The following is a 26,653-nucleotide window of genomic DNA, read 5'->3' as shown; positions in this document are numbered from 1 at the left end:
TATTAGAATAGTTTCATTAAAATTCTAGAAGTACACTCTTTCAAATTTTGCTCTTTATGTATTGCAAGTAAATAATCAGAGGTGAAGAAGCACAAAGTAGCATTACTAAGGATGCTCATACTCTCTCTTCATCATCTGGGGTCTCAAAACAAGAGGACACAGCGGATGCTGAAACACAAAGCATTAAAATATTGAAATGACCAACTTGCCTGCACAAATACAGGTAGTAAAAACTAGTTATAAGATGTGTATTTAAAGAGAGGTGTCCATTCACCCCCACTTCTTATCTCTATATTTATTTTCTCCCCTCCCCCTAAAGATATCAGAAAGCATCTCTGGAATTAAGTTCAGTGGGTGACTGGCAATCATGGGATCTGATTTTAGTAATGAGAAGCAGAGACAATAAGTCAAGAGAGGACTTTGAGTAGTCATCTCCTTTGAACCCACAGTTGCAGGGTTCACTTCACTCTGTGATTTCCAAATCTAATATGATATTGCTATGCAGTCTTTAGCTGGCTACTTGTTGGTCTGGTGGGAAATGGAGGATTCTCATGGCCCCTCTCCATTTTCTAATTATGAATGGCTGCATGAGGACAATCATTGTCATGAGGACAATTCACATGTCAGCGTCTTTCTTTTCATCCTTATCTCCTGTTGGTCCTTATCTCCTGTGGTATTATGTCCTTACTTTATTAACTGTCAAAATGTTTTCTCTGTCAGGAAGAACAATATACATTATACATTGTATATAATATACATTATACATTGTATATTAGTAGATTTCCTATATGTGTGCAGTATTCTTTTGTTTTGTTTTGTTTTTGTGGTGCTGGGAATTGATACCAGGGCCTTGTGCATGCAAAGCACACATTCTCCCAACTGAGCTATATCCCCAGCCCAATGTATGCAGTATTGTTAGTCCACTATTCTAATGCATTTTTATTAGGGATATTTGCTTGTTATTTCAGGTTCTTACTTATTAATTTATTTAAACAGTTGTTTTTTCAAACTGAGCAACTTTCACATTTAAAAAGCATTGTATTTGATGAGAGGGTTATAATTAGAAATGTGATATTCAAGAATTCATCAAATAACCATTCAGATAATTACAATGTAGTATTTTACATGTTATCATGGGGGAAGTAGGGGGAAGAATGGGAGCAGAGCAAAAACATGTAGCTTAGAATTCTGGGAGCTTGGAGGCCTTGCTGCACTGTGATTTGGACAATGTCTAGGAGTTGGAGACATGGAGTTTGGTTGGGGTGGGTATGGGCAGGGATGGGTGCTAGTATGGAGAACTATAAGTGAAAGCACAAAGAAACCACTCTGGACATGGGAACTCATGCAAGAGATTTTAAACACTTAGAGGTGAATGAGTATACTGACACAACATATCAAAATCTCTGGGACACCATGAAGGCAGTACTAAGAGGAAAGCAGAATGTCTGCCCGCAGGGTGAGAGAGAGAGAAAATGAGAGAGAGAGAGAGAGAGAGAGAGAGAGAGAGAGAGAGAGAGAGAGAGAGAGAGAGAGAGAGAGAGAGAGAGAGAAAGAGAGAGAATGTGCAAGAGCAAGAGTGAGGGAGAGAGAGAGAGAGAATGGCGGTGGAGCTATTTTTAAGTAGTCGAATTTTGCAGGCTAATAACAAGGGACCAATGACTGATGAGGAGGTTTGCGGGCTAACAATCTGGACCACTTACTGGCTAGGAAGTTGACGGGCTAACAATCTGGGTTGTAAAGTGGTGCAGGGGAGGGAGGATAATGGCAGCAGCAAAATAGCAGATCTGATGCCAATAATAAGTATAAAGGTTCAGAGATAAGAGACTCTGACATCATTCTTTGAGGGGTAGAGTTAGGAGGAAGGATTGAAATAACCTCAAGGTGACTGAAGCATTAAATGTATGGGTAAATGATAAAATGTGAGCATAACATGGAAGATTCATGTAGAGAAAGGAGTAGTGAGAATCCAGGAGTATCTGCTCAGTTCTAACTGACTGTGTGATCCTGGAAAGACATTGTACTTCTTTGGTTCTTAATTTTATTCTCCACAAATGAGGGTGCCAATCAAGTGACTCAGAGCTTCCATCAACTCCTAACCTATAAAATCTAAGCTCAAGAGGTCCCTCTGCACAAAGGTTTCTACAAATGGCTTGTTAGTGGGGTTGAGATTTGCAAACACTACTCTAGCCCAGAAGTCTTTGTATAAGTGACAGAGGCATGATCTATATCTTCTTTCCTCTGGAAAGTTGGTTCAGGTCCTCATACCATATTTTGTTCTGCTATCATGCATACACTGCTAAAGTTAGGAAGAACAATGTTAGTTTTTTACCATCCATGCCAAAGTCTAATGTTTCTACTTTATAAATAATTATCAAGTCAATTCTAGAAAGTTAAATTTAAAAAGAAGTAGCATTTCCTGATAGGCCACTTGAACAATGAAAATTGCTGGAGGTCTTTATAAATAAGATGATGAAGTACCTTTTTCCTATGTTCAGTTCTGGAAGTAAGCTTCAAGGCAAGGAGGAAAATGCTTTAAAATTAATATCTAGGGCTTATTTGCAGTAACCACTTTTTAGAATTAATGTGAAGGGCAGAAGTGGCAGCTTTTCTGTTCTTTTTATATACTTGCAAACTCTGAAAAAGTTGTTATCCTATAAATAAAAGAATGCTCTCTATATTAGTAAAATGACTATCTCCTTTATTAAAAAAATCATAATTGCATTATGCAATCCTGGCCACCAAAATTTTGGTGATTTTGGCCTTTAATTTTTTTGAGAATACAAATTAAATCTGCATGAAAGTCTGTATTATGTAGCAGTCTTTTGTTTTTCTTGGACTAATGATAAATGGATTTTTGGGGTGGAATACTGGGGTTGAACTCAGGGGCACTCGACCACTGAGCCACATCCCCAGCTCTATTTTGTATTTTATTTAGAGACAGGGTCTCATTGAGTTGCTTAGCTCCTGGTAATTGCCGAGATTGGCTTTGAACTGGAGATACTCCTGCCTCAGTCTCTTGATCCCCTGGGATTACAGGTGTGTGCTACCTCATCTGGTATGATAAATGGATTTAAATACTCTTTCACTATTGGTGATCAGTGAAATGCATTTATTTGAATAGTATCTGGGTATAGGAGTGGAATGTTTAGTTATTTTTTTTTTGACGGGGAGTTAATTAGGGGTCAATTTCAAAATTATATGACTCTGTTTGGGTCACACTGTTATAGGAAACATAGCCCTAGTCTCATTGCTTTGATCACTTTTGACAGGTGGTATCACAGAGCTGGAAATTGTCTTCAAGGTCAAACAACTCAACATCTGTGTTTATCAGATCTTTGGATCTGAGTTAATTTCAGTCAATCCACTCAATGTACTTTAATAATTTCAACCAAACTATTATTGGTTTATGTTAATAACTGTAAGGTGGGGATTTCACAGCAATACCATATAGTTATGCTCAGGAAAGGCAAGATATTATCCTAGGGAAATTCAGTTTTCTTTAGGTGTAAAAGTTCTTGCACTTTTATTTTTGTTTCATGGAAAGTATTTTCATAGTCAAGACCTTTACATTTACTACTACATACAAGAACAAATTCTTCATTGCAAACTGAATTTTTCATTATTTACAATATATGCCTTTTGTTTTCTCTCCTTTGGGTTCTTGTATAATTTCTACACTGCCTTGTACTCTGATATTTACATTATAGAGCTACAAGTTCCCAAGACCAATTCAGTGGAGACCTTCTTCCTAAGGGATCACCCTATTCTATTCAGTAAGACATGAGGTCTCTTTCTCCTGAATCTTGAGTTGAATTTTCTGGTCAGACATCACATTCAGCTCTATACTGCAATTATTCACGTATGCAGCATCTTATACTCCAGGGACCAACAGGCAATGACCTAAAGACAGTGATTAGATTTGCCAGTGTGTCTAGCACACACTCTTATTCTTAGGTGCTTCATGAATGTATGCAGATTGGAAATATTTCTGAAATGCCAAACAATAAATAAACTGTGATTGAAAATAAACCCGTAAAAGCAGTATGAATTGTAGCTAGTTAATTTTCTGGTGAAAGTTCATTTCAAAACTGCGTTGGTCTTTTGAGTTCCTAATCAAGTTACATTTTAATCACTTTGTTTTATATATATATATATATATGTATGTATATATACATATATATACATAAAGTATACACACACACACACACACACACACACACACACATATATACTAGCACTTAAGCTAAAACAATGAAAGCTTTGTTAGAACATACTTTCACTTTGCTTTTTTTATTTCTTTTTAATTGTTGATGGACGTTTAATTAATTAATTTATTTGTATGTAGTGCTGAGAATCAAACCCAGTGCCTCACACATGCCAGACAAGTGCTCCACCACTGAGCCACAACCCCAGCCCCTCAGTGCTTTTTCTTTCATTGGTCATTTTTATTTTTACATTTGATCTTCGTAGTGGTCTCTCAAGAGATGAGGGACCATTAGCCCCATTTTTTAAACAGAAACAGTGGCACAGGTCAAGGCAGCCATTTGGGCTGCAGAGGGACTGAGTGGGGACCTGGGAACATCTCACAACAGACGCACAGCCCTTTTGTTGCTGGCACCTAAACCATTTCTCACAGTTGCCCACTTTCATTGTTGACCTGAGCCCTCTCTTGTTTCATAAAATTTTGGGTAAAAGTCACGTGCAAGATACACAGACACAGACGCATAGATGTGTGTATGCATGCACACACACACGCACACACAAATACTCACCAATGTCCAGCTTGGAACAATTCGAATGCCTTATTGATACTTTTGAAAGGGAATTTATGGGTTATAAGTGGGTCTGTATTGATCTTTTTTTCCATGTAGTCAGTTACCAGTTTAGGTATAGAGTCTCTGGTTTTATACTCTGTAGAAGGAAAGGACAAAAACAACAGACCTGAGAAACATAAAAACTAATGAAAGAATCCAATGAACGATTCATGTGTAAAATGGCAAAGGCATTCATGGGTGGTAGTAAGCTATTCACCTTTTGATCTTGTAGCTCAGAAACCATTGAAATTATTCAAGTTAATTCTAAAATTTCTGAGTTTACTTACTCTGTGTTCTGTTCCTTTTAGTTAGAAAACAAAACAAAACAAAACAACAACAATAACAAAAACACAATAAAGACTGTGATCCATGATTTTCATGTCTTTTCTTCTGCCTCCTGACTGACCCTGGTGCTTCCTTGCATGGCTTTGCATGGGGTGAAGTCCTTTCCTCTTAAGAACTGTGAATAATATGCTCTTCTTTCAAGGCAATTACCTATGTGTCTGTCATCCTACTATAGTTGATTAAAACAAATCCTGGGGTGGGGGATATTTTCAAACACTAATGACATCTAGAAAGCATAAAGTTAAACCTAGAATCCAGGTCTTTATATTTCTAGCAGAGTTCTTTATAGCCATTTAGAATTTTATTGAGGACTATTATGAAATGTTAGTTAAGATGGGTTTAAAAAGTAAAACCCAGAAGGTTAAGGGTCCCGTGTTTCCTCTCATATGTGGAAGCTAGAGAGTAAAAAGGTAAAAAAGGATGGGGTTGGATCTCATGAACATCAAAGGGAGATTAGTAGAGAAAAGAGACCAAGAGCTGGGAGGTGGGAAGGAAGGGGGAAAGTGCTGGAGAGCGATATTGGCCAAATTATATTGTTATTTTGTGTATTGTGTGAAAGTACATATATGTAACAAAAAAAAGTTGCTTACACCATGAACCAGGAAGGGGGCAAAAGGAAGCTGGGGCCCCAGCGGAGTCCCTTTTGAGGGCATGCCCCCAAAGACCTAAAGACCTCCCAGAAGGCTCCACCTCTTATAGCTCCACAGCACCTCCCAATAGCATCACACTGGGAACCACGTCCATGACACATAGATCTTTGAGGGACATTCAACCTCCAAACTAGAGCAATAGGTCAATTGAACCAAAATATTGGGGTATAATTGGTATGCAAGATTTTTAGTAATGAAGAACTCTATCAATGTGAATATAAGTAAAAGAAAAAGACCATTACAAATTTTTGCATCCAGATTGAGAATTTTGTTGTGATTTTCTTGGTGTATTTATATGTAGTGTAGGGGAAGGAGACATGGAAGATACCAATGTCAGAAAATGTGAATAAATTTCTCCGTAAGCCAAGGGATGATTCTATGGTTTAGATATGATTTTAGTATGCCCCTCACATATTGACAGCGTGAAGTGTCAAGGGAATAGAAACAATCTAATTATTGTGTTTAGGGTGGAGACTTCTAGGAGATTATTAGGATTAGATAAGATTCTTAGGGTGAAAGCCCCATGATTGAATACTGGTGGCTTTATAAAAAGAGGTATATATATATATATATATATATATATATATATATATATATATATATAATTTATCTATATATAAATGAAATATATAAAAAGATATATACATAGAGAGGGATATATATATACACATATATATGATAACTTCATATATATTTAAAGGTTTCAATTTAAGATTGGGGAGGGGAAGGACGTTGCTTTGGCCCTCTAAGACTGCACTACATGGGGAACATGTGTTAGAAAAAAACTGCTTACATACATATACACTAATGTTCCCTCTGAATCTTTCCATATGATACCTTATATTTCCTTGGAACTCTACAGCAAAAAAGGTCATTGGCAGATGTGGGTCCTCAACTGTGGACCAGGCACTGTGAGCTAAAACAGACCTCTTTTCTTTTTAAGTTTCCTAGCCTCAGTTATTTTGTGATAGTAATAGAAAATGGACTACTATAGATGATTAGCAATGAAGAAAAATGAGCATCAATTTATGCTTAGGTATTCTTACCATCAACCTAATTACTTCTTAAATAGCTTATTTTTTGATTTTTATGTATTTTTAATTTGTTCTAATTCATTATACATGAGAGTAGAATGCATTTTGACACATCATACGTAAATGGAGTATAACTTCTCATTCTTCTGGTTGTGCATGATGTAGAGTTACACAGGACATGTAATCATATATATACATAGGGTAATAATGTCTGATTCATTCTATCATTTCTACCCCCACACCCCTCCCCTCCCTTCAAACCCCTCTGTGTAGTCCAAAATACTTCTGTTGTCCCCACCCCTGCCCTTATTGTGAGTTAGCATCCACATATCAGAGAAAGCATTTGGCCTTTGGTTCATTGGGATTGACTTATTTCACTTAGCATAATATTCTTCAGTTCCATCCATTTACTGGCAAATGCCATAATTTCATTCTTCTTTAAAAGACTGAGTAATATTCCATTGTGTATACATACCACATTTTCTCCATCCATTCCTCTGTTGAAGGGCACCTAGGTTGGTTCCATAGGTTAGCTATTGTGAATTGAGCTGCAAATAGCTTAATTTTTAAAATGAATTTTTACTCAAGTTGGAAAATTCAGACATCTTGACCTTCTAGAAGAAGAAAATTTTCTAATGGAAGGTTGGTTGATGGCAATGTTTTCTCTAGTGTTTGATAACTAGGAACTAATCCAATTTTTAATTAGACAAAGCAGCAGTAATGAATAAATGAAAGGGCACCCACCTATTTTAAAACAGGAAAAACATCCTTCAGTTACCTTGTGTGCCTTCCTTCTTGTCATTTGTGGGGGTCAGCAAGCTATTGTTATCTTTGTTATTACTTCGAGTGAACACTTATGTTTTGTCAGCATGTTTGTCAGGTGCCTTACCTGCATTTTTTTCATTTTGTTCTCACTGTATTATATAAGAAAGAAACTATTGTTCAGCCCAGCTTTCAGATGATGGTGCTGGGAATGAAGGAGTTTAAATAACTTAAGGTCACATGTCTGTTAAATAATCTGACCATGTTTTTAAATTCCATACCATAGTTCCCTGAGCTTAATCTAATTTATCTGAGCATTGTAACTAAAGCTAACTATGCTATCTAGTAAGATAGAGAGTAGTCACATAATATGGCCAGTAGGTCCTTTATTGGATACCATAGTCACAGAACATTTTCATTAGTACAAAAAGTTCTCTTAGACTTCAGTTCTTGGCAGCGTCCTGAGTGTGTGAAGTGTGATATGAGAGGAGACCAGAGATGCCTGGAGAAGTATGACTCCACGTTGAAGTTGTCTGTTTTGTTCTTAAAGAGAGAATTAGGGTGACTGTTGAGGTGAGAACCGAGAGTCAACAGAATGAGACTTTCCTCTAGTCTTATTCTGTAGTGGGGAGAGTGGTCCAGAAACATACCATAGTTTCCCAACAATTATGAACTGTCAGGGTGCCAAGGAGTACTCTAAAATGTGACTCTTCTATTTCTGATCAATGATGTTAATTAAGCTCAATCGCTTTTTGCTCCTATAGGTAATAAATACCTTTGCAGGGAGGTAAAGGTGTGCTTTCCTATTTTTAATACCTTATTTTTCCTATGTTCCCTCCCTTCCATTTCTTGACAATGACCATGCAGGATGTGTATGTTTCTGGAAAAGGCAAAAAGGAAAGTAAAAGACTTACCTCCTACAGCACCACCTTTTAGGATTCTCCCAGAGAGAAGCAGCAGTGGGTCAAAAATGAGCTGTGAATTTGAAGGTGCTACTCCAATAATCACACACACTCCGTAGCTTGGGTGGCACGATTCCAAAGCTCCCACCTAATTCCAGAGATGGACTGATTAGCCTCTCAGGAGCCCCACATCTTCAATTCACAATCCCAAAACATGTTCTCAGGGAAGATGTATGGGAGAAATAATGTAGGATAGAACAGTATGTAGGACACTCACTCTGATTGGACAGATTGCTTACATTCATTACGATTAAATTTTTCAATCTTTAAAATGAGGATGTTTAAAATGTTACTACTTAGCGAGTAAAGATAACGTACAGATTAAATGGGATAAAATTGCTCAGCACAGTACAAGGTATAAAAGATGTGTTCACTTTATTTTTGTTCAAAAATTATAGTATTTTTTTTTTTTTTTGGGCACTGTGGTGCATGCCTGCAATTCCAGTGGCTGGAGAGACTGAGGCAGAATTGCAACTTCAAGGCCAGCCATTGCAATTTGTGTTATAAGGTTCCTCTATTTTAACAGCCTGTCTTAAAATAAAATAAGGGCTTGGGATGTAACTCAGTGATAAAGTACCTTGGAGTTCAATCCCCATTTCCTAAAAAAATATAATAAAATAAAAATTTAAAAAGATAATAATAATAATAATTTTATCAGGGTTGGAGGTGGAGTGCAGGGTTAGCATGCTCCAGGCCCTAATTTCAATCCCTGGTACCTCAACGACTCCAAGGTCCCTCCCTCACCAAAACCAAAACCAAAAACAAAAACAAAAAAAACAACAGAAAACAAGAAAGCAAAACAAAAACAAAATTATAGTAATTTCATGTTTTCATGAAGTTAATGTGTACCTCATGTTGACAGGCAGTACCCACCCCCCAAACTGTGCCTCCAGTTGACTTACCATGGTATCAATAAGTCCAATGGCCTCAAAGGCAAAGTCAACGCCATTGCCTGTCATTTCCACCACCACCTCCTGGACAGGTTTCTCGAGTTTTTGAGGATTGAGACAATCAGTGACTCCTAAGTCTCTTGCCCAAGGAAACTTCTCCTCGTTGATATCAACCCCAATGATCCTAGAGGCACCAGAGGCTTTGCAGGCCATGACAACAGCTGAGCCAATTCCTCCAAGTCCAAAAACCACACAGGTGGAACCTGGGGTGACCTGCAAATTTAGAGGATGAACTATTATTAGGTATTCAAAGCTGATGGTCTTGTGTTGATAGGGAAAAAATAAGCCATTTTGGCTTTATCTGTGACAGAAGAAGTAGTCTGAACTACATGGAGTTCAATTTGAGGTTGTGTACGTGGTGTCACTGAAAACAACACAGAAGTACGTTCTTACCCTTGCAGTGTTAAATACAGCTCCAAAGCCTGTAGGGACCCCACAGCTAATGATACAGACTCTATCCATAGGAGCACCATCATCAATTTTCCCGACAGCTATTTCATGTACTACAGTATATTCAGTGAATGTACTTGTGCCATAAAGATGATAAATCTTCCTTCCTCTGCAGGTAAATCTGCTGGTTCCATCTAACATTAATCCAGTTGGAGGAATAACTCTGTTCCACAGATACATAGTGACAAAAAGAGAAATAAAGGATTTAGCTCTAAGTCAATACCTGTACCAGTGAAAGCAAATGGGGTGAAAGAAAGTCAAAGAAATTGAAACTAACTTTTCCTTCAAGCAGAAGTTGCCCTTGGGGTGCAAGCAAGAGCTACATTCTCTGCATTCTGGAACAGGGAACATTAAGACTTTATCTCCTAAGGAAAAAAGAACCAAGAAAATGATTACCAATTAGGTGGAGATATGGAATGTAATGAACCCCACCTTTATTGCTAAGAAATTGTTCATAGTAAATATTTGGAATTCATTGTGGTGAAAATTGTCATTATTTTTGAAGTTACTTATGATTTCACTTTGGAATAGAAACAAATCAATTTTAATGCAAATGGGCCTTCAAAGTAGAAAAAAAATTGGGGGACTTATAATAAAATTGAGACTCAAAGGTAAGACAGTGGCATTGATATTTATGGTATAAGGCTCCTCTTCTTTGACAGCATTTTTTTTTTTTTTTTTTGTACTGGAGATTGAACTACCTAGGGGTACTCTATCGCTGAGCTACATCCCCAGTACTTTATATTTTTTTATCTTGGGACAGGGTCTTTCTAAATTATTTAGGCTGTCCTTGAAGTTACCATCCTCCTGCCTCAGACTCCCAAGTAGCTGGGAATGTGCCAAATGTGTTTCAGGTATGTGCCAAAGTGCCTGACTTAATTTGGCAGTGTTCTATCCCAGGAGGAAGATCAAGTTTGCATTTAGTATATACTTGGTATTTGTTGAAACAATGAATTAATACCCCAAATGCTAACACTGGAACTAGTATTCATTAGGAAATATATTACTGAACAAGAGTCTAGAATTTGAGAGAAGGCTGCCTGTGTCCTTAACCCTTTCTCTGTCATTAAGTAACTAAATCAATACAAAAGATAATCTTGCCAAGGCTTCTATTTCCTCATAAAGTAGTCATAAAATATCTATACATGTTTATTGTTAGAATAACATACTATTGTAAAGTTTTTGAAACATGAATGTATGCAGTGTAAAAATGCAAATATAAATTCTGGAAGAAACTATTATAAATGATACCTATTTCAGATAACTTAAAGAATTATTGTGTGTGTGTGTAGAAAAAACTCTCAATCATGCATATTTTAAATTTACTGGTGTTATAATACATTGTAACTATTTTCAATTCTTAGTTTAATTTTGGGTATGTAGATTTGCCATAATCTGTATGGAAATGAGTAGAGAATTATTCTTTTTCTTTGGGTCCTTTCAGTCAAACACAAAGCTGGAAGATCCTGAATCTTAGGTTGCTTATTTCTTGTACTATATCTGGTGTGTGAATGCATTTTAATGTTTTTGTCAAAGTATGATGGATTCTGTTTACAGTGCTATTGGGGAATAATTAAAAAGCTGATCTGAACAGAAGTTGACACCGTATCAGGCCTTTACTTACCTGGTTTCACACTGGTCACACCTTCTCCAATACTCTCCACAATCCCAGCTCCCTCATGACCCAAAATTGCCGGAAGGGGTACTTTGTCTTTTCCTTCCAGGATGTGCTTATCTGTACCACAGATCCCAGAAGATATAATCTGAAAGGGATTAAATGACTGGAGATAAAATGCCTTGTCATAAAACTATTGAATCTTTCATAAAAATGCAATATTTCTGACTCTAGAGGCAGAATATATTCTTTAAAACTTGGGCTATCCATTTGAGGTCTTATTGATTGTGTCTCTATAGTAGAGCTGTTTCAGGAAAAGGACCAAAGCCTTTAGCTTATCAGTCTATATAATTTCCCCTAGACCTCTTTAACATCAAAAACATCACTCAGTTATTTTCTGACTCTTTGCCAAGAGGAGTTATATATTCTGTGAGATATGATGAAACACACAACCCAAACTGGAGCATCTGTTTTGATACATATACTCTGAAGCCTGGGTGATGATATCTATGCTGTTCTTCCTGCCTTGCCCTCTACCTGCCAGTAGAAGAAGCTAAAATACAAGGCTTTTCATGTTAGGTCTGTACCCAGGTCCTGGTGTGCTAGTTCATGACAAGCAGCTAATATCCGAAAGGACAAGTGGAAAGGCCCTTTCTTCCAATACTTTGCTTTGGTGCACAGTTTTTCTTTCTTTTTTCTCTTTGTAGTCAGTCTCTTTATCCAGCTATTCTAGTACCAAAGGTAAGTTAGTTTTCCCCCCCAAGGTATTGAGATTTCACAGCTGAAAAGAGTTGGCGGCAAATCAAAGGTTTGCCTCCTATTGCACCTTTCACTTGGTATATGCTTAAGGCACTATTTCCATCTAGATAGTCTCTTCATTATTTTTTCTCTATTCGGCAGTCATTGGCCCTGGAGTTTTGGAACTTTTTGCAAATCTGATTGCTCAGTTCTATGATGACTTATTTTCTTATTCCTGTTTGATCTTTGGAGGTTGAAAACATTTATTTCTATTTTCTGCATGTGTTACTCAGACTTTTGGCTTGCACAACTGTCCTATAAGCTCATGCCTCTCTGACTTGAGTTCTGTTTGCAGGAAATCTCTGATTAATCATGCATCCTGATTGTTGGTGTTCAATCCCCTATTTAATTCTATGAGAAAAATAATCTGCTAACTTTCTCTACAAATAAAATAATCTTCCTTTCCACTTCTTTGTTTGTTTTCCAAATTATTTTAGGAGATTCTCCTATCTTTTGTACTTTGAATGAACTTTATGGTCTATTTTTTTCCCCTAATTTCAGTGAGCTATTTGAAATGTGCCTGATTATCTAGTTGCTAGGCTTTGGCATTTTTCATCAAGTAGTTCAAAATAAAATTTGACACCAGGCACCTTATTTATGAAATTAGAACTTAATTAGCAAGATTGTTGTCACAAATAACTGAGAAATTATACATAGAGTAGTTCGGTTTTCAGTTGTGGCAAGCATGTCTTCTCCAGATTCAACTTTCCAAGGACAAGTAAAAAAAAAACTGGGCACAATATGCAGCAGATGACTAGTCATGGAATAAATTCAAATTGAGTTTCGACTGATTTAATGTAATGTAATGTTAAAAATTCAGATAGTATTACCATATATATATATGTGTGTGTGTGTGTGTGTGTGTGTGTGTGTGTGTGTGTGTGTGTATGATTACATGAATGGCGTGAATATACATCGTGTACAACCATAAAAATGAAAAGCTATACCCCATTTGTGTACAATGAATCAAAATGTGTCTGCAAAAATAAAAAAATATCTTAATTAAAAAAATTCTGTAATCACACACACAAAAAAAATTCAGTCATGTCCTACCAGAAATGTATAATCTGAAGCTAACTGGGTCTTGCACATGAAATAAAGTGAATAGAATTTGTGCTAGTCACCTTTGTGTTACTATAAACAAAATGCCTGACAAGAACAACTTGGAGTAGGAAGGATTTGTTTCATTTGTGGCCCAAAATATCTAAAAAATAAATTCGGTCATTGGCCAGCTGCCTCCAAGGCAGAAACACCATGGGTGGAAGGGCGTGGCAGAGGAAAGATGCTCAACTCATGGCAGTTGGAAAGCAGAGAAAGAGAGGGGCCATGGAAAAGATCAATCCTCTCTTATGGTTTGGATATGAAGTTTCCCCCAAGAGCTCTTGTGTATATGCAACAATATTCAGAGGTAAAAGAATTGGGTTATAACCTAATCAGCTCATCCTAGTTTGAATGGACTAGCTGGGTGGTAATTGTAAGCAGATGAGGCATGACTGGAGGGATGGATCACTGCTGGTGTGCCCTGAAAGGATGCATCACCCTGTGGCCCCTTCCTTGCTTATCCTTTCTGCTTCCAGACCCAAAGTCACCTACAAGACTCAAGGAAAATTTTTAGCTGTGAGCTCTTGTAAAAATTTTAAAGCAATCTACATGCTTCCACTAAACAATGCACAGAGAAAACAGCCATTCCAAAAAGGAGGAATAGGGGCAAAGAAAGAAGGAATGGAACCAAAGCAAAACTGAAACCCAGTGGGGCAAATATTAAGTCCTGAAATCCCACATCCAGAAACTGAAGTATGTGGTTTTTTTTTTTTTTTTTTTTTTTTTTTTTTAGTTTGGCCAGAAAAACCAGTAAAATAGGGGCCAAGGAAGTAGGATTGTTGGGAAGATTACCACCACTAAAAAGAAGCTAAGTGTCTTGCACATTGACATAATGTTATAGTTTAGATATGAGGTGTCCCCCAAAAGCTTATGTGTGAGATAAGGCAAGTGTGTTTTCTCTGTGCCTTTGTATATTGGAAGCATGTAAATTGCTTATAATTTTTACAGGAGCTCACAGTTAGGGTTTTGCCTTGAGTCTTATAAGTAACTATAGACTTAGATTTTTGAGCAATGCTGGAACTATGGAGATTATGGTGACTCCTGCAATTGGACTGAAATGAATTTTGCATTGTGAGATTGTCATGAGCTTTTGGTGGTTCATGTTGGAATGTTATGATTTGGATCTGGAATATCCGGCCTCCCCAAAGCTCATGTGTTAGTCAATGCAGCAATATTCAGAGATGAAATGATTGGATTATGAAGACTGTGATCACATCAGTGGATTAATTTATTTGAAAGACTAATAATTTCAATGGACTTACTAGGAGGTGATGAAAAACTATAGACTGGGTCATGGCTGGAGGAAGTAGTTCACTGGGGGCATGGCTTTGGGGACTATATCCATCCATGTCTCTGCCATGCTCTTCCACCATGATGTTCTGTCAGGACCAGATCAATGGATTCAATCCACTATGAATTGAGTCCTCTGAAACAGTGATCCAACATAAATTCTTCCTCCTCTAAGATGTTTTTTTAGGTATTTGGTCATAATGATTAAAATCTGACTAACAGTGCCTTATAAAATAAATGTGAAATTTCTTGTTATGTATTTTGCCCTTCTATTTTATATTTTATCCAAATATGTCTGATGGTACAATGTGAGAATTCTTTGAAGATGAGTTATGAAATGGAAGAGGAGGATTCAATGCTTAAGTCTACAGGTAATTCTGATAAAATTTTGTGATGAAGAATTATAACATTCTGAGGCTATTCAATGAAACAGTAAATAATGCCAAGGATAGTTAAGAATATTTTGAAGAACAAATTATAGGACTTATTCTGTAAGATAATAAGACTTATTGTAAAGCTACAATAACGCAAGCATTTGGTTTTGGCACAAGGATAGATAAATAGACCAACAAGTTAATGAAGGAGAATTAAAATTAAGAAATGGACCAGACATACCAGTCATTTGATTTAGAGCAAAAGTGTCACTGAAGTGCAGGGCTAAACACAGAATTTTCAAATAATATAACTTGGTACTATAAGTAGGAAGAAAATTAATCTTGGGTTTCTACCTCACAACAAACACAAAAGAATGATTGCCAGGCAATTTTTATTTGTAAATATAAATGCAAAGTGTAAATCAGTTAAGATTCTAGACATAAGCAAGAAAAGTACTTTCTCTTGGGGCAGGTAATGATTTCTTAATTGGAACATAAAATGCACTAATCATTAGGGAAAACATTTACAAATTGTACTTCAGTAAATTATGAAATTCTTTTCATATATATAAATAAGAGAGTAAAAAGGAATCCACAGACTGGAAGAAGAAATTTTCCCCAGTTACAATCAACTGAGGAATCATATCTAGGAAAAATATACATACACATATTGAATATCTACAAAAAATAAGTAAAAGATGGACATCCAAATAGAAAAAGGGAGCAAGAGACTATAATCTACTTCACAACAAATGATGTCTGAATGACCAAAAGCATATGAAACATAATCAAACTCCTTAGTCATTAAGAAAATGTAAATTAAAATAATATGATTAATTCTCTATAAGAACTAAAAAAAATAATTGATGATGAAAAACAATGAATGTGGAGAAACTAGTATTATCTTGTATTTCTAGTGGTAATATTATTTTAGTTTTTATTTATCAACTATGTGTCAGTTCTCCTAAGTGTGTTGGACACTGGATCTTGGTAGCGGATAGGCTGCTCCGTGCTGATAAGGATGACAAAGGAGAGAAGAGACATGCTATTGTGGTTCTGAAATAGTCCCAAGGTGACAGAGGTAATATAGAAACTGTTTAGCTCCTAAACATTTTAAAGGGTGCAGAGCACTATTGCCACTTTCCTAGTTAGTTTGGGACATACCTTACTTGTTAAAAAAAGTTATGAATTCTGCCACTGTTTATTTAATGAAGGAAAGATGATATTGACTCTCCATATCTAATATGAATAAATTTAAAGGCAACAAAATTCCTTAAATGTTACTGTTGAGAACTTTTAATGAATTTCATAGAAAGTGTTCTAACATTAGTGGTGAAAACTATTTTATTGGATAGTAGTGTCTAACACTATCAGGGTCAAGTCTGACTCTATCAAAAAGTGTTATTTTACATCAAAATGTGTTTTAAATGGCTTATGCATTGCCAATGACCATGAAAGAGAAAAGGATGACAAAGAGAAAAAAAGAGTGGTCAGAGCAGAAAGAGGAAGAAATGATTTACCCCTAGTTAACAAGTTAAGCAGGAAGCCAAATTTCCATATTATGTATCAGGTACATGTAAATTTTTCTACAGGTAACAATTGAAAATTGAGTTTTCTATAAGATGTTCTACTTTGAACAAGTGCAAATTGAAGACCTAAAAACTTACTATGATTAACAATAAAGATTTGGAAGTAAGATCTGACATGCCCGTGCAGATTGCCTTGGTCATGGTAGCCTATTTTCTGAAACCTAGCAGAAGAATCCTGGATGAAGCAGAGCATTCTTACAGTCAGAATGTTCACAATAGAGGAACTAGGACCTAAAAGTTAAATCTCATATAGTTCTTATGTTTGTTAATCATATAAACACATTTAAAAATTTTCAGAATGTGGGTTCAGTCATTACCAACAAATAGGAACTACCCAGTGTATTTGATGTCTGAAGAAAATTGTGTATAGGCAAATTTTAATATAAATGAAGCCATTTAATATAAATGGTTGAATTTAGGCAATTATTAAAATTTCCCACTGATAGATATTTTATTTTCTCAACTTGTATTTAGTTTAAAACAAGAAACTAATAGTTATTAAACAAAAATCTATTAAAACTAGTAAATGTCTACTTAAAGATATTTAACAATTTTGAAGATGTAATTTAGATATAGCTAAATATCTTATGTATAAAGTGTAATTTGCACTTAAAGAATATTAAATTGTGTAATTCACACTGAAGAATATACCTGGATTATCTCTTGTAAGTCAGGTATACTAGCAAGAATTTATCTTAGTCTTTCAAAATATATCTGTGAGTGTCTTTATTTTACCATCATTAAAAAAATTGTTTATTTTTATTTTTACAGACTGTATTTTGATTCATTGTACACAAATGGGGTACAATCTTTCGTATCTATAGTTGTACATTTTTGAAAGATAGTTTTGCTAGTTTCCTCTGCATTGACAGTTTTTTTTCCTTCAAATACTTTGAGTATGTTATCACATTTTCTGATGTTATATCGGTTGTTAGTCTTATTGGGGTTACCTTGTATGTGTTATATTCTTTTTTCTCTAGTGCTTTGAAGATTTTTCTTTTTGTCTTTTTAGTTATTGTGTTAAAAACACTTAACATGATTTCTACTTGCTTAAAGAAATTTTAAGTGTACAATACATTATTGTTGATTACAGGTACAATGTGGTACAGATCTCTAGAGTTTTTTTTTTTCTTTTTTTTTAACTCTTAACTGAAGGAAGAATACACAAAGGAGAAAAGACAATCTCTTCAATAAATGATGTCAATTTGCTTAACTGAAACTGATTGGCAACTCTCCATTTCCCTCTTTCCCTCAGATCCAGAAATGAACACACAAGTCTTGTTTCTAAGAATCTAGTTTAGATATTTCATATCAGTAGAATCAGGTATTACTTGTCATTCTGTGATGGGCTTATTTTACAGCATAATATTCTCAAGGTTCATATATATTATTGCGGATTGCACGGTTTCCTTCTTTATAAAAACCAAGTAGTATTCAAATGTATGCATACAGCACATTTTCTTATTCACCTGTTGATGGATATTTAGGTTGTTTCCACATGCTAGTCTCTCATGCTAGTGCTGACATAGCATGGACGTGCTGTATCAGCAGTATTTACATACTGATTTCATTCTTTTGGGTAAATATCCAGAAGTAAGAGAGCTGCCTTATATAGTAGCTCTGTTATTTAATTTCTTGAAGATATCTCCATATTTATTTCATTATGGGTGAAATAATTTGAATTCCCATCAATAGCAAGCAAGGGTTCCAATTTCTCCACATCCTTACTAAGAGTTGGTATTTTTTTTTTTTTTTTTTTTTTTTTTTGTGGTAATAGCCAACTGAACAGCTATGAGGTAATATCACATTGCAGTTTGGATTTGCATTTCCCTAATAATTAACATTTTTGACAAACATTGAGCATTTTTTTGATAAACACATTGACCATATGTATGTTTGCTTTGGAAAATATGCATGTTTAGATCCTTTGCCCATTAAACTCTTGCTATTGAGTTATAGGAGTTCCTTATGTAGTTTGGATATTTACTCCTTACTATTTATATGGTCTGCAAATATTTTCCTCTCATTTTATTAGTTGCCTTTTCATTCTGGCACTTGTTTCCTTTTCTTTCTTCATATACATGAAGTCATTACCAAGACCAATGTCGTAAACATTCCCCTTATGTTTTATTTTAGTGGTTTTGTAGTTTCAGGTCTCATGTTTAAGTCTTTAATCAATTTTGAATTAATTTTGTGTATGATATGAGAAAATGTCCAGTTTCATTCTTTTGAATATGGACATTCAATTTTCCCAACATTATTTATTGAAGAGACTATCTTCTCCCCATTGTGTATTCTTGGTATACTTATCAACGTTTAGTTTACTGTTTATGTGTGGGTTTATTTGTAGTGTATTTCATTGACTCATATATCTATCTTTATGCCAATACCATATTGTTGTGAGACAGAAGAAGACAGAGGGGGAGAAGGAGGAGGAGAAAAAGGAGGAGAAGAAATATAGATCAAAATAAAAAGTAGAACAAAAGAGGAAAAATAGTATAAATATAAATCAAGAGGGAAAAATTAGAAAGAGAAAAATCCAATTAAAGAATAAAAATAGAACAAGACAAAAGTAAGAGAAAATGGTGAGAAATAAAAAGTAATAATAAAATAATAGATGGAGGGAAAAAAATGGGTCAAAAATTTCTCTCAGCCAAAGTTCTTGGAAACACTTCTCAAAGAATATTTCTTAAAGGAATTGGAACCTGCCAGATATGGTGGGCAGGATTGCTGGTGGCAGTTGCTGCTTGCTGTCATGGCTCTCAGTTGTCACCAAATGAGTTGGGATGGAAAGCAGGCAGTGCTCCACCTTTCTCATCCACCAGTTTAAGGGAATGGCTACCATGTTTATATTCTCCCCAGGGGTTTTAGACTGCCATCAACTTCTAGGGCTCACTATAGCCTCTCTCCTCCTTAAACAGTTACACACTTGTTACTTTGTTTCCAGACCATGGAGAAGAAAACTAGTGCTAGTTATCTCTTGAAAACCATTTTGAAATCCCTGTTTAGCATCCTTTTATTTCAAATTGGAGAACTCATTTATTTATTTATTTGTAAGAAAGATTTAGTGGTGATGAACTTCCTTGGTTTTTGTTTGTCTTTAAAAGTCTTTACTCTTCTTTGACTTTTGGAGGACACTTTTGTAGGGAAAAGCATTTTTTTGTTTGGATTTTTTGTTCCTTTCAGAGCCTTAACTATGTTATCTCATTGCCTTCTGACCTTTGGGTCTTTTTATAAAACCATGGATAGTTTCACTGAGATTTGCTTGTATGTGACTAATCACTTTGTTATTGGTAATTTTCTCTTTAACTTTTGACAATTTGATTAAAACTTATCTCAGTATAGATCTTTGAGTTCATCTTGTTTGGTGTCTTTTGGGTTTCTTGGCCCATTTTCTCCCCCAGATTTGAGAAGTTTTCATTCCTTATTTCTCCGAACTATCTTTCTAATCTTTTCTTTCTTCTGTTTAAGATTTCCATAATCTATAAATTGGTCTGCTTATTGGTATTCCATAGTTTCTTTAATCATTTTCTTTCTTTTTTTCCCCTTGACTGAATTTTTTTCTAGAGATCTGAGTTCACAGATAATTTCTTCTGGTTGGTCTATTCTGCTATTGCACCCCTTAAGCAAAATTTTAAGTTAGTTATGGTATTCTTCAGCTCTATGGTTTTTGTTTGGTGATTTTTAAGATCTTCTATCTCTCTGTTGAAGTTCTCATTCTGTTCATACCTTGTTGTCTTGAAGTTTGTGACCATCTTTATAAGTTATTTTAAGTTTTCTTCCTACAAATTATATATACCCATTTCATAAGTGTCAATTTCTGGAAATTGATCTTGTTGCTTTGTTTGGTACATCTTTGCCTTATTCATATTCCTTAACTCTCTGTGCTGGTGTCTTCGTGACAGACAAAGCAGGCCCTTCTCCGAAGTTCATGAACTGGACTGGTAAAGGAGAAGCCTTAGCAGTCATTCGGATAAGATATCTGAGGGCCTCTGCCAACTGCTTTCTTCCCCACAAGGATGGGAGCTGTGATTTTTATCAGCTTATTCTGCACTGAGCAGACAGAAAGATTGGTGGCCTCTACAGCACAAGTTGTCAACTTTGTTCCCCTCCAGAAGGCTAGGCTTTTGGGAACCTGTCAGAGATCCAGGACCGGTGAGACAGATTCTAATTTTTTAGATAGCTTAGTGAAGTTAGGCCATGTAGGCATAGTAAATATTTTCCTCTCCAGGGAGAAGATGAAAGCTGGGGTTGTTTTTACCCACTTCCCTGCGTTGAGCAGAGTCGGGAGGCGCCATTGCACCTTCTAGCCCTTGGATACTGTTTCTATTTCCCTTCAGGTAGTTTGATTTTTGTAGGTTCATTAGAGCTTCAAGGTTGAAAAGATAGAAGTCAGTCCTCTGGGGAGTCTCCTTAGAAAAGTTGGGGAATGTTAACATGTAGACCATCTCATTCCCTCCTCTGGGTGAAGCTGGGAGCTAGGGTAACTCTTCTTCATTGCATGGTGCTGCTTCAGGGGTAGGCTCTCTGGCAGGAAGATGTTCTGAATCTCCTTAGGTGCAAGTCTGATTTCACATTATCCAAGCAAGTAGAAATCTTTGTGCTACTTTCTGGATTTCTTATAAAGGACATTTGTCCAGGAATTGTTGCTGTTGAATTAGTGTTTTAATTTTGGGGGACGGTGGTGGTCTAAAGCTTCCTTCTCTTCCATCTTGCTGACATAGCCATATTTGGTTTTCAATACAGTCTCATGATGTGCCAATATGATGTGCCAAAGCATGAATCTCTCAGTTTATCTTACTTGGAGTAAATTGAGCTTCTGGATGTATAGATTAATACTTTCAGTATATTTGGGAATATTTTCAGCAGTTATTTCTTCTAGTATATTTTCTGTCCTTTTTTCTCTCCCCTCTTCTGAAATATACATCATGCATATGTTGATATGCTTGTGATGGCACACAACTCTCTGATGATCTGTTAATTTTTCATTTGTTTTTATTTTTTGTCATTTAGATTATATAACCTCAAATGATCTATTTCAAGTTTGCTGAGGCTTCTGCTTACTCAAATCTGCTCCTGAACGTCTCCTATGAAAATCTTATTTCAGTGATTACACTTTTCAGTTCAATTTTGTTGCTTTAAGATACTTTATATTTCTTTATTGACATTCTCCTTTTGATGAATCATTGTCATCATCTTTAAAACTAACTTCAAGATGGTTTTATTTAGTTCTTTGAACATTTATAATAGCTGACTTGAAGTCTTTGCTAAGTCCAACTTCTGAGACCTCTGAAAAGCAATTTAAATTGCTTTCTTTTTCCCAGTATAATGAACAACTGTTTCTTCGTATGTCTTAGAATTTGTCAAAAACTGAATGTTTAGATAATAAAATAGTATCTCTGGATTCTGATTAGTCTCTTCTTCCTGTCCCTTTCCAATTCCTTTATTGTGCTTTATCTGGTGACATGGTAAGATTTTCAGTTTTTTCCCTGTATTTTTATTTTTAAACATGGCTTCCCAGAATTCTCTCCTGGGTCAGCATCTTGAGGAATATTTCCTAGTCTTCCCTACGTTTAGTAATAATCAGCAGCTTTCAAGTGCCCATTCTGGTTGCTCCCAAGGGAAAGCAGCTTAGAGCATACCCATGGTATTTTGGACCCCCGTGGGTGAATATGATCTTAGTTGACTCCTTTTAATTGTATCTTTGGCTGACTCTCTGTGTTGAACTTGCTGCTACCAGTTTCATGGAGTCTTCCTTAATTGTTGAGAACCAAGATCTCTGCTATGATCTGGATGTTTTGTAGCCTTGAGGTTCATGTGCTTGAAGCTTGGTCCCCAATACCATAGTGTTGAGAGGTGGTTGTTATGAGGTGTCTCCCAAAAGTTCATGTGTGAGACAATGCAAGAAAGTACAGAGGTGGGTTGGTTAGATTATGAGCATTAACCTAATCAGTGAATTCATTCTCTGATAGAGATTAATGGGTTGTAACTGTAGGCAGGTAAGGTGTGGCTGCAGGAGGCGGGCCCCTGGGGGTGTGCTTTTGGGGCATATATTCTGTCCTTGTTCAGAGGAGTTCTCTCTCTGCTTCCTGTAGCTGTGTAGCAGTTCCCAGCTGCTTTCCTCTGTCACACCCTTCTGCCATGATGTTCTGCCTCACCTCAGGCACAGAGCAATGGAGTTGGCAGTCTAAGGACTAAGACCTTTGGAACCCTGAGTCAGATAAACTTTTCTCCTCTAAAATTGTTCTTCCTTTGGTCACAGCAGCAAAAAATCTGACTAAAACAGTGGTGATAACTTTAAGTGGTGGGTTCTAGTGTGAGGTAATAGGTAATGTTGACACTACTCTCATGAATGGATTAATGTCTTTCTCAGTAATTAATAACTTACTGTCTCCTAGCAATCAGTTAAGTCTCACTGGACTGGATTAGGTATGGAGAGAATTTCTCATTCTACTTCTCTACCTTGTTGTAAAACAGCATGGTATTCTCACCAGAAGCTGATTGAGTGCTAGCACCATGCTCTTTGACCTCTGAGACTGTTAGTTAAATAAGCCTCTTCTTAAAAATAAAGTATCCAGTTTAAGGTATTTTGTTACATCAACAGAAAACACACTAAAACAATCTCTAATGTTTTTGACAATTCCTTCAGGCATGAGTCCTCTCATATTCTTTTTCCAAATAAAGTTAGCCCTCTTAGCAGGACTACAGAACTGTGAGTCCTCCTTGCTTGCCTATTTCTGTAGCTAAAATTTCTATAGTACTGCAACAGAGTTGGGGGTGAAGGCAATGACTTGTTTCCTGAAGTGACACCTTTCCCCTATGAACTGGTGAAGTCTTGCTAGGGACTGAATTGTGTACCCTTCCCAATTCATATACTGAACCCATGTAATGATATTTAGAGATGAATATTTTGGTGGGAGGTAATTAGGTGCAGATGAAGTCATGAGGGTAGGACACTCATGAAAGATTACTATTTTTATTTTTATTTTTTTATAAACTATATTTATCCCAAAAGGATAAAAACAAGTTCAATTGAATAGCAATGGATAATCATCCAGCATAAGGTGGTATTGCCATTTCTTTTTTTAATTATTTATTTATTTATTTTTATTTTTACAGACTGCATTTTGATTCATTGTACACAAATGGGGTACATCATTTTGTTTCTATGGTTGTGCACCATGCAGATTCATACCATTCGTGTAATTATAGGTGTACATAGGGTAATGATGTCTGTCTCATTCCACGTTTTTTCATACCCCCTCCCTCTCATACTATCTTTATGAAAAGAGAAACCAGAGAGCTTCCTTGTTCTTTCTGTCATACAAGGACACAGCAAGGAGATAGTCATCCATAATCAAGAGAGTTGTCACCAGAGCTCTGTCATGCTGACACCATGATCTTGCAGCCCTCTGGTCTCCAGAATTGGGAGGAAAATATTCTTCCATTATAGTAGCCTGAGTATGATCATACAGTTCTCATTTTGCCCTGCCTGGTGTGATCTTCTTCCCTACTAGTGAGCACTGGTGAGCAAGGTGGTGATTTGGGCCCCAATATTCTAGAAATTATGCCTCTGGAGTGGAGACTCCATGGGTAGGATCCAGGTGGGGAAAGGGAGTTCAGTTTTCTCAGCCTTTCCACTGGGAGTAGAGCATCTGCTTGTTGTTCTCTCAGTCCATTTTCTGCTGTTACCCCAGAATGTCACAGATTGTGTAACTTACAAACCGCAGAATTCTTTTTGGCTCACAATTGTGGAGTCTGGGTCTAACAGTGTGGAATCTAGCATCTCACAAGGGCCTCCCTCTTTGTCTTAATATGGCAGAGGACTGAGTGAGCGTGTGTGATACAGAGAGAGGTGTGGGTGCTGAATTATCCATTTATTAGGAGCCTACTTCCATGATAACTAACCAATTCCCACAATAGTCTTAATCCACTCATGAGGGTGATAGCCCCATGACCTAATTTCCTCTTAAAGGCATCACCCCCCAATGCCCTTACAGTGGCAATGAACTTTCAACATGAGTTTTGGAAGGGCAATCAAACCATAGCAATTACAATCAGAATAACTTTATAATTGTGAATAAAAGAGGTTTATGGGTCAACAATTGTTTGCAAAGGTTTTTGAAATTTAAAAAACAATAGTATATTTGAAATATTTAGTGACATTTCAGTATTTATGTATCTTATGTTTGTAACATTTTAACACAATGCAATGATCTTACTATTAAATATGGTAATACAGAGCTGGTGTAAATCATAGGAATTCTTGATTTTATGTCACTTGTTCTAAAATGCAAAATAATTATAAACACACATCTGCATTCATGCCTACTAAAAATCTCATTTATATTTACCTTAATTCGAACTTCACCAGGTTTTGGTGGATCAACTTCAATTTTCTCAATAGACAGGGGGGCATTTGCTGTCCAGGCAATGGCTGCCTGGCATGTGATAACCTATATGTACATAAAGATAAAATGACAAAGTGGTCATATTCCTATTAATGTTAAATTAGGTGAGACATTTAGTTAAGCTCACATTTACAATACTGAATGGTCATTGTGCTTTATCTCTTCGAAATATAGATACCAAACTTCATTCATTGAAAATAATTACATGTATATTTTGATACATGAATAACATAAAGTGGGAGATGGAAGATTTTATATAAAACACACATATATCTTTATATCTATATGTGTATATACCTATATCTCTTTAGACATATATAGATATATAGTCTTTGACTCAAAATTGTTTTATTCCAAGTATCTGATTGGCACTTAGGGGATTTCTCATCCATATTCCAAATGTCACTAGATATTGATATTGATCAACTGGTTTATGGATCCTGGATCAATTTTCTGCATTTAAATTTCTATATTATAATTTCTAATACATAATTATCTATTTAAAATAGAGGAGACTGGAATTTATTGTGAAAAGAATAGTATAAGAAAAGAGAACTATTATGTTGGAAATAGGAAAAGAAACAGTATTAATTTTGTTTCTTTAGTCACAGTTCATTCCAATAAAATATTATGTAGAGTATTTTATCCTGTCTTCACAGTTAGATCTTGTGTCTTATACCCTTTACTCATTTATTGCACTTTTACTTTAAAATCTCTACACAGCTCATACTTTGATATTTATTTATTGATTTTTCTATATTAATAGGTGATGTATTTGGTGGATTATTCTAGCATTGGAAAGATTTTGTTCTACTTTACAGAAGGATTAAGTTGTTTCTTTAAATGATAATAGTTCTTATTTAGATTTTAAAAATCAACTTATAAATGACCAGGAATACTTCCTTTGTATAAAGCATGGTATACATGTATTCCCGTGCTATCTTTAACAGCCTTAAAGTGCACCTGATAGGAAGATCAAAATGAAGCTACATTTGAAAAGCGAACCATCACTTACTTGGCTGGATGTTTCTGTGAAGGTGTTTGTTTGCTCCATCTTTCTTATGGCTGGTTCAGAAGTGAGAGCTCCTCCGTCTCTTCTCACCAACTCTTATGGAGCGTTAGAGTTTCCTCCCACCTGAGAGTGACTCATCTACTACACAGCAACCAAGGAAGGAGGGAGGAAGGAAGGAAGGAAGGGGAGAAATAAAAAGTTGAGAAAAGGAAGAAAGAAAATGAAAAATATGAACTGGAGGAGGAAGGATGAACAAGAGCAAATCTTGAGGAGAAAAGGAGGAGGACTAATGAAGGAAAAAGAGGAAGAATGAGGGTTTTAGAAAGGACATGAAAAAAAGTGAAGGAAAAGCAACAACCTCTCCTAAAACATATACTGTGTTTTATAGTTTGGAAATTCTTCAGCATCCACAATGCCAAAAATTTGATCCTTCACAGAACATCTGTACTAATTGTTCTTATGAGGGGACTAAATTTCACAAATGATTGCAGATTAA

The 26,653-nt window shown here is 35.9% G+C and overlaps 1 protein-coding gene across 1 annotated transcript; it reads right to left on the bottom strand.

The window, feature by feature from the left end:
* Positions 1-5: 5 nt before the first annotated feature.
* Positions 6-26,653, bottom strand: LOC306669702 (alcohol dehydrogenase 1-like). The gene is made up of 9 exons (XM_079153832.1): positions 26,161-26,653; positions 25,089-25,190; positions 11,592-11,730; positions 10,245-10,332; positions 9,911-10,130; positions 9,470-9,730; positions 8,520-8,655; positions 4,773-4,911; positions 6-168 (listed from the first exon to the last, which is right to left on the bottom strand). Exons 1-9 carry the CDS (start codon positions 26,197-26,199, stop codon positions 144-146), a joined length of 1,149 nt encoding a protein of 382 aa, XP_079009958.1. The 5' UTR covers positions 26,200-26,653; the 3' UTR covers positions 6-143.

This window comes from Sciurus vulgaris, assembly GCF_902686455.1.
Source record: "Sciurus vulgaris genome assembly, chromosome: 9".
NCBI classification, from domain to species: Eukaryota; Metazoa; Chordata; class Mammalia; order Rodentia; family Sciuridae; genus Sciurus; species Sciurus vulgaris.
This window is presented reverse-complemented; position numbering and strand designations above follow the sequence as displayed.

What these genes read in the sequence shown, in the direction of transcription:
- LOC306669702 (XM_079153832.1), bottom strand. Translation starts at nt 26,199, where the DNA reads ATGGAGCAAACAAACACCTTCACAGAAACATCCAGCCAA. An exon ending in TGTGACCAGTGTGAAACCAG is followed by an intron (nt 10,333 to 11,591) that starts GTAAGTAAAGGC and finishes TTTTTTCCTTAG; the next exon opens with GAGATAAAGTCTTAATGTTC. An exon ending in AAAAGGTGGTGCTGTAGGAG is followed by an intron (nt 4,912 to 8,519) that starts GTAAGTCTTTTA and finishes TTCCTTCTACAG; the next exon opens with AGTATAAAACCAGAGACTCT.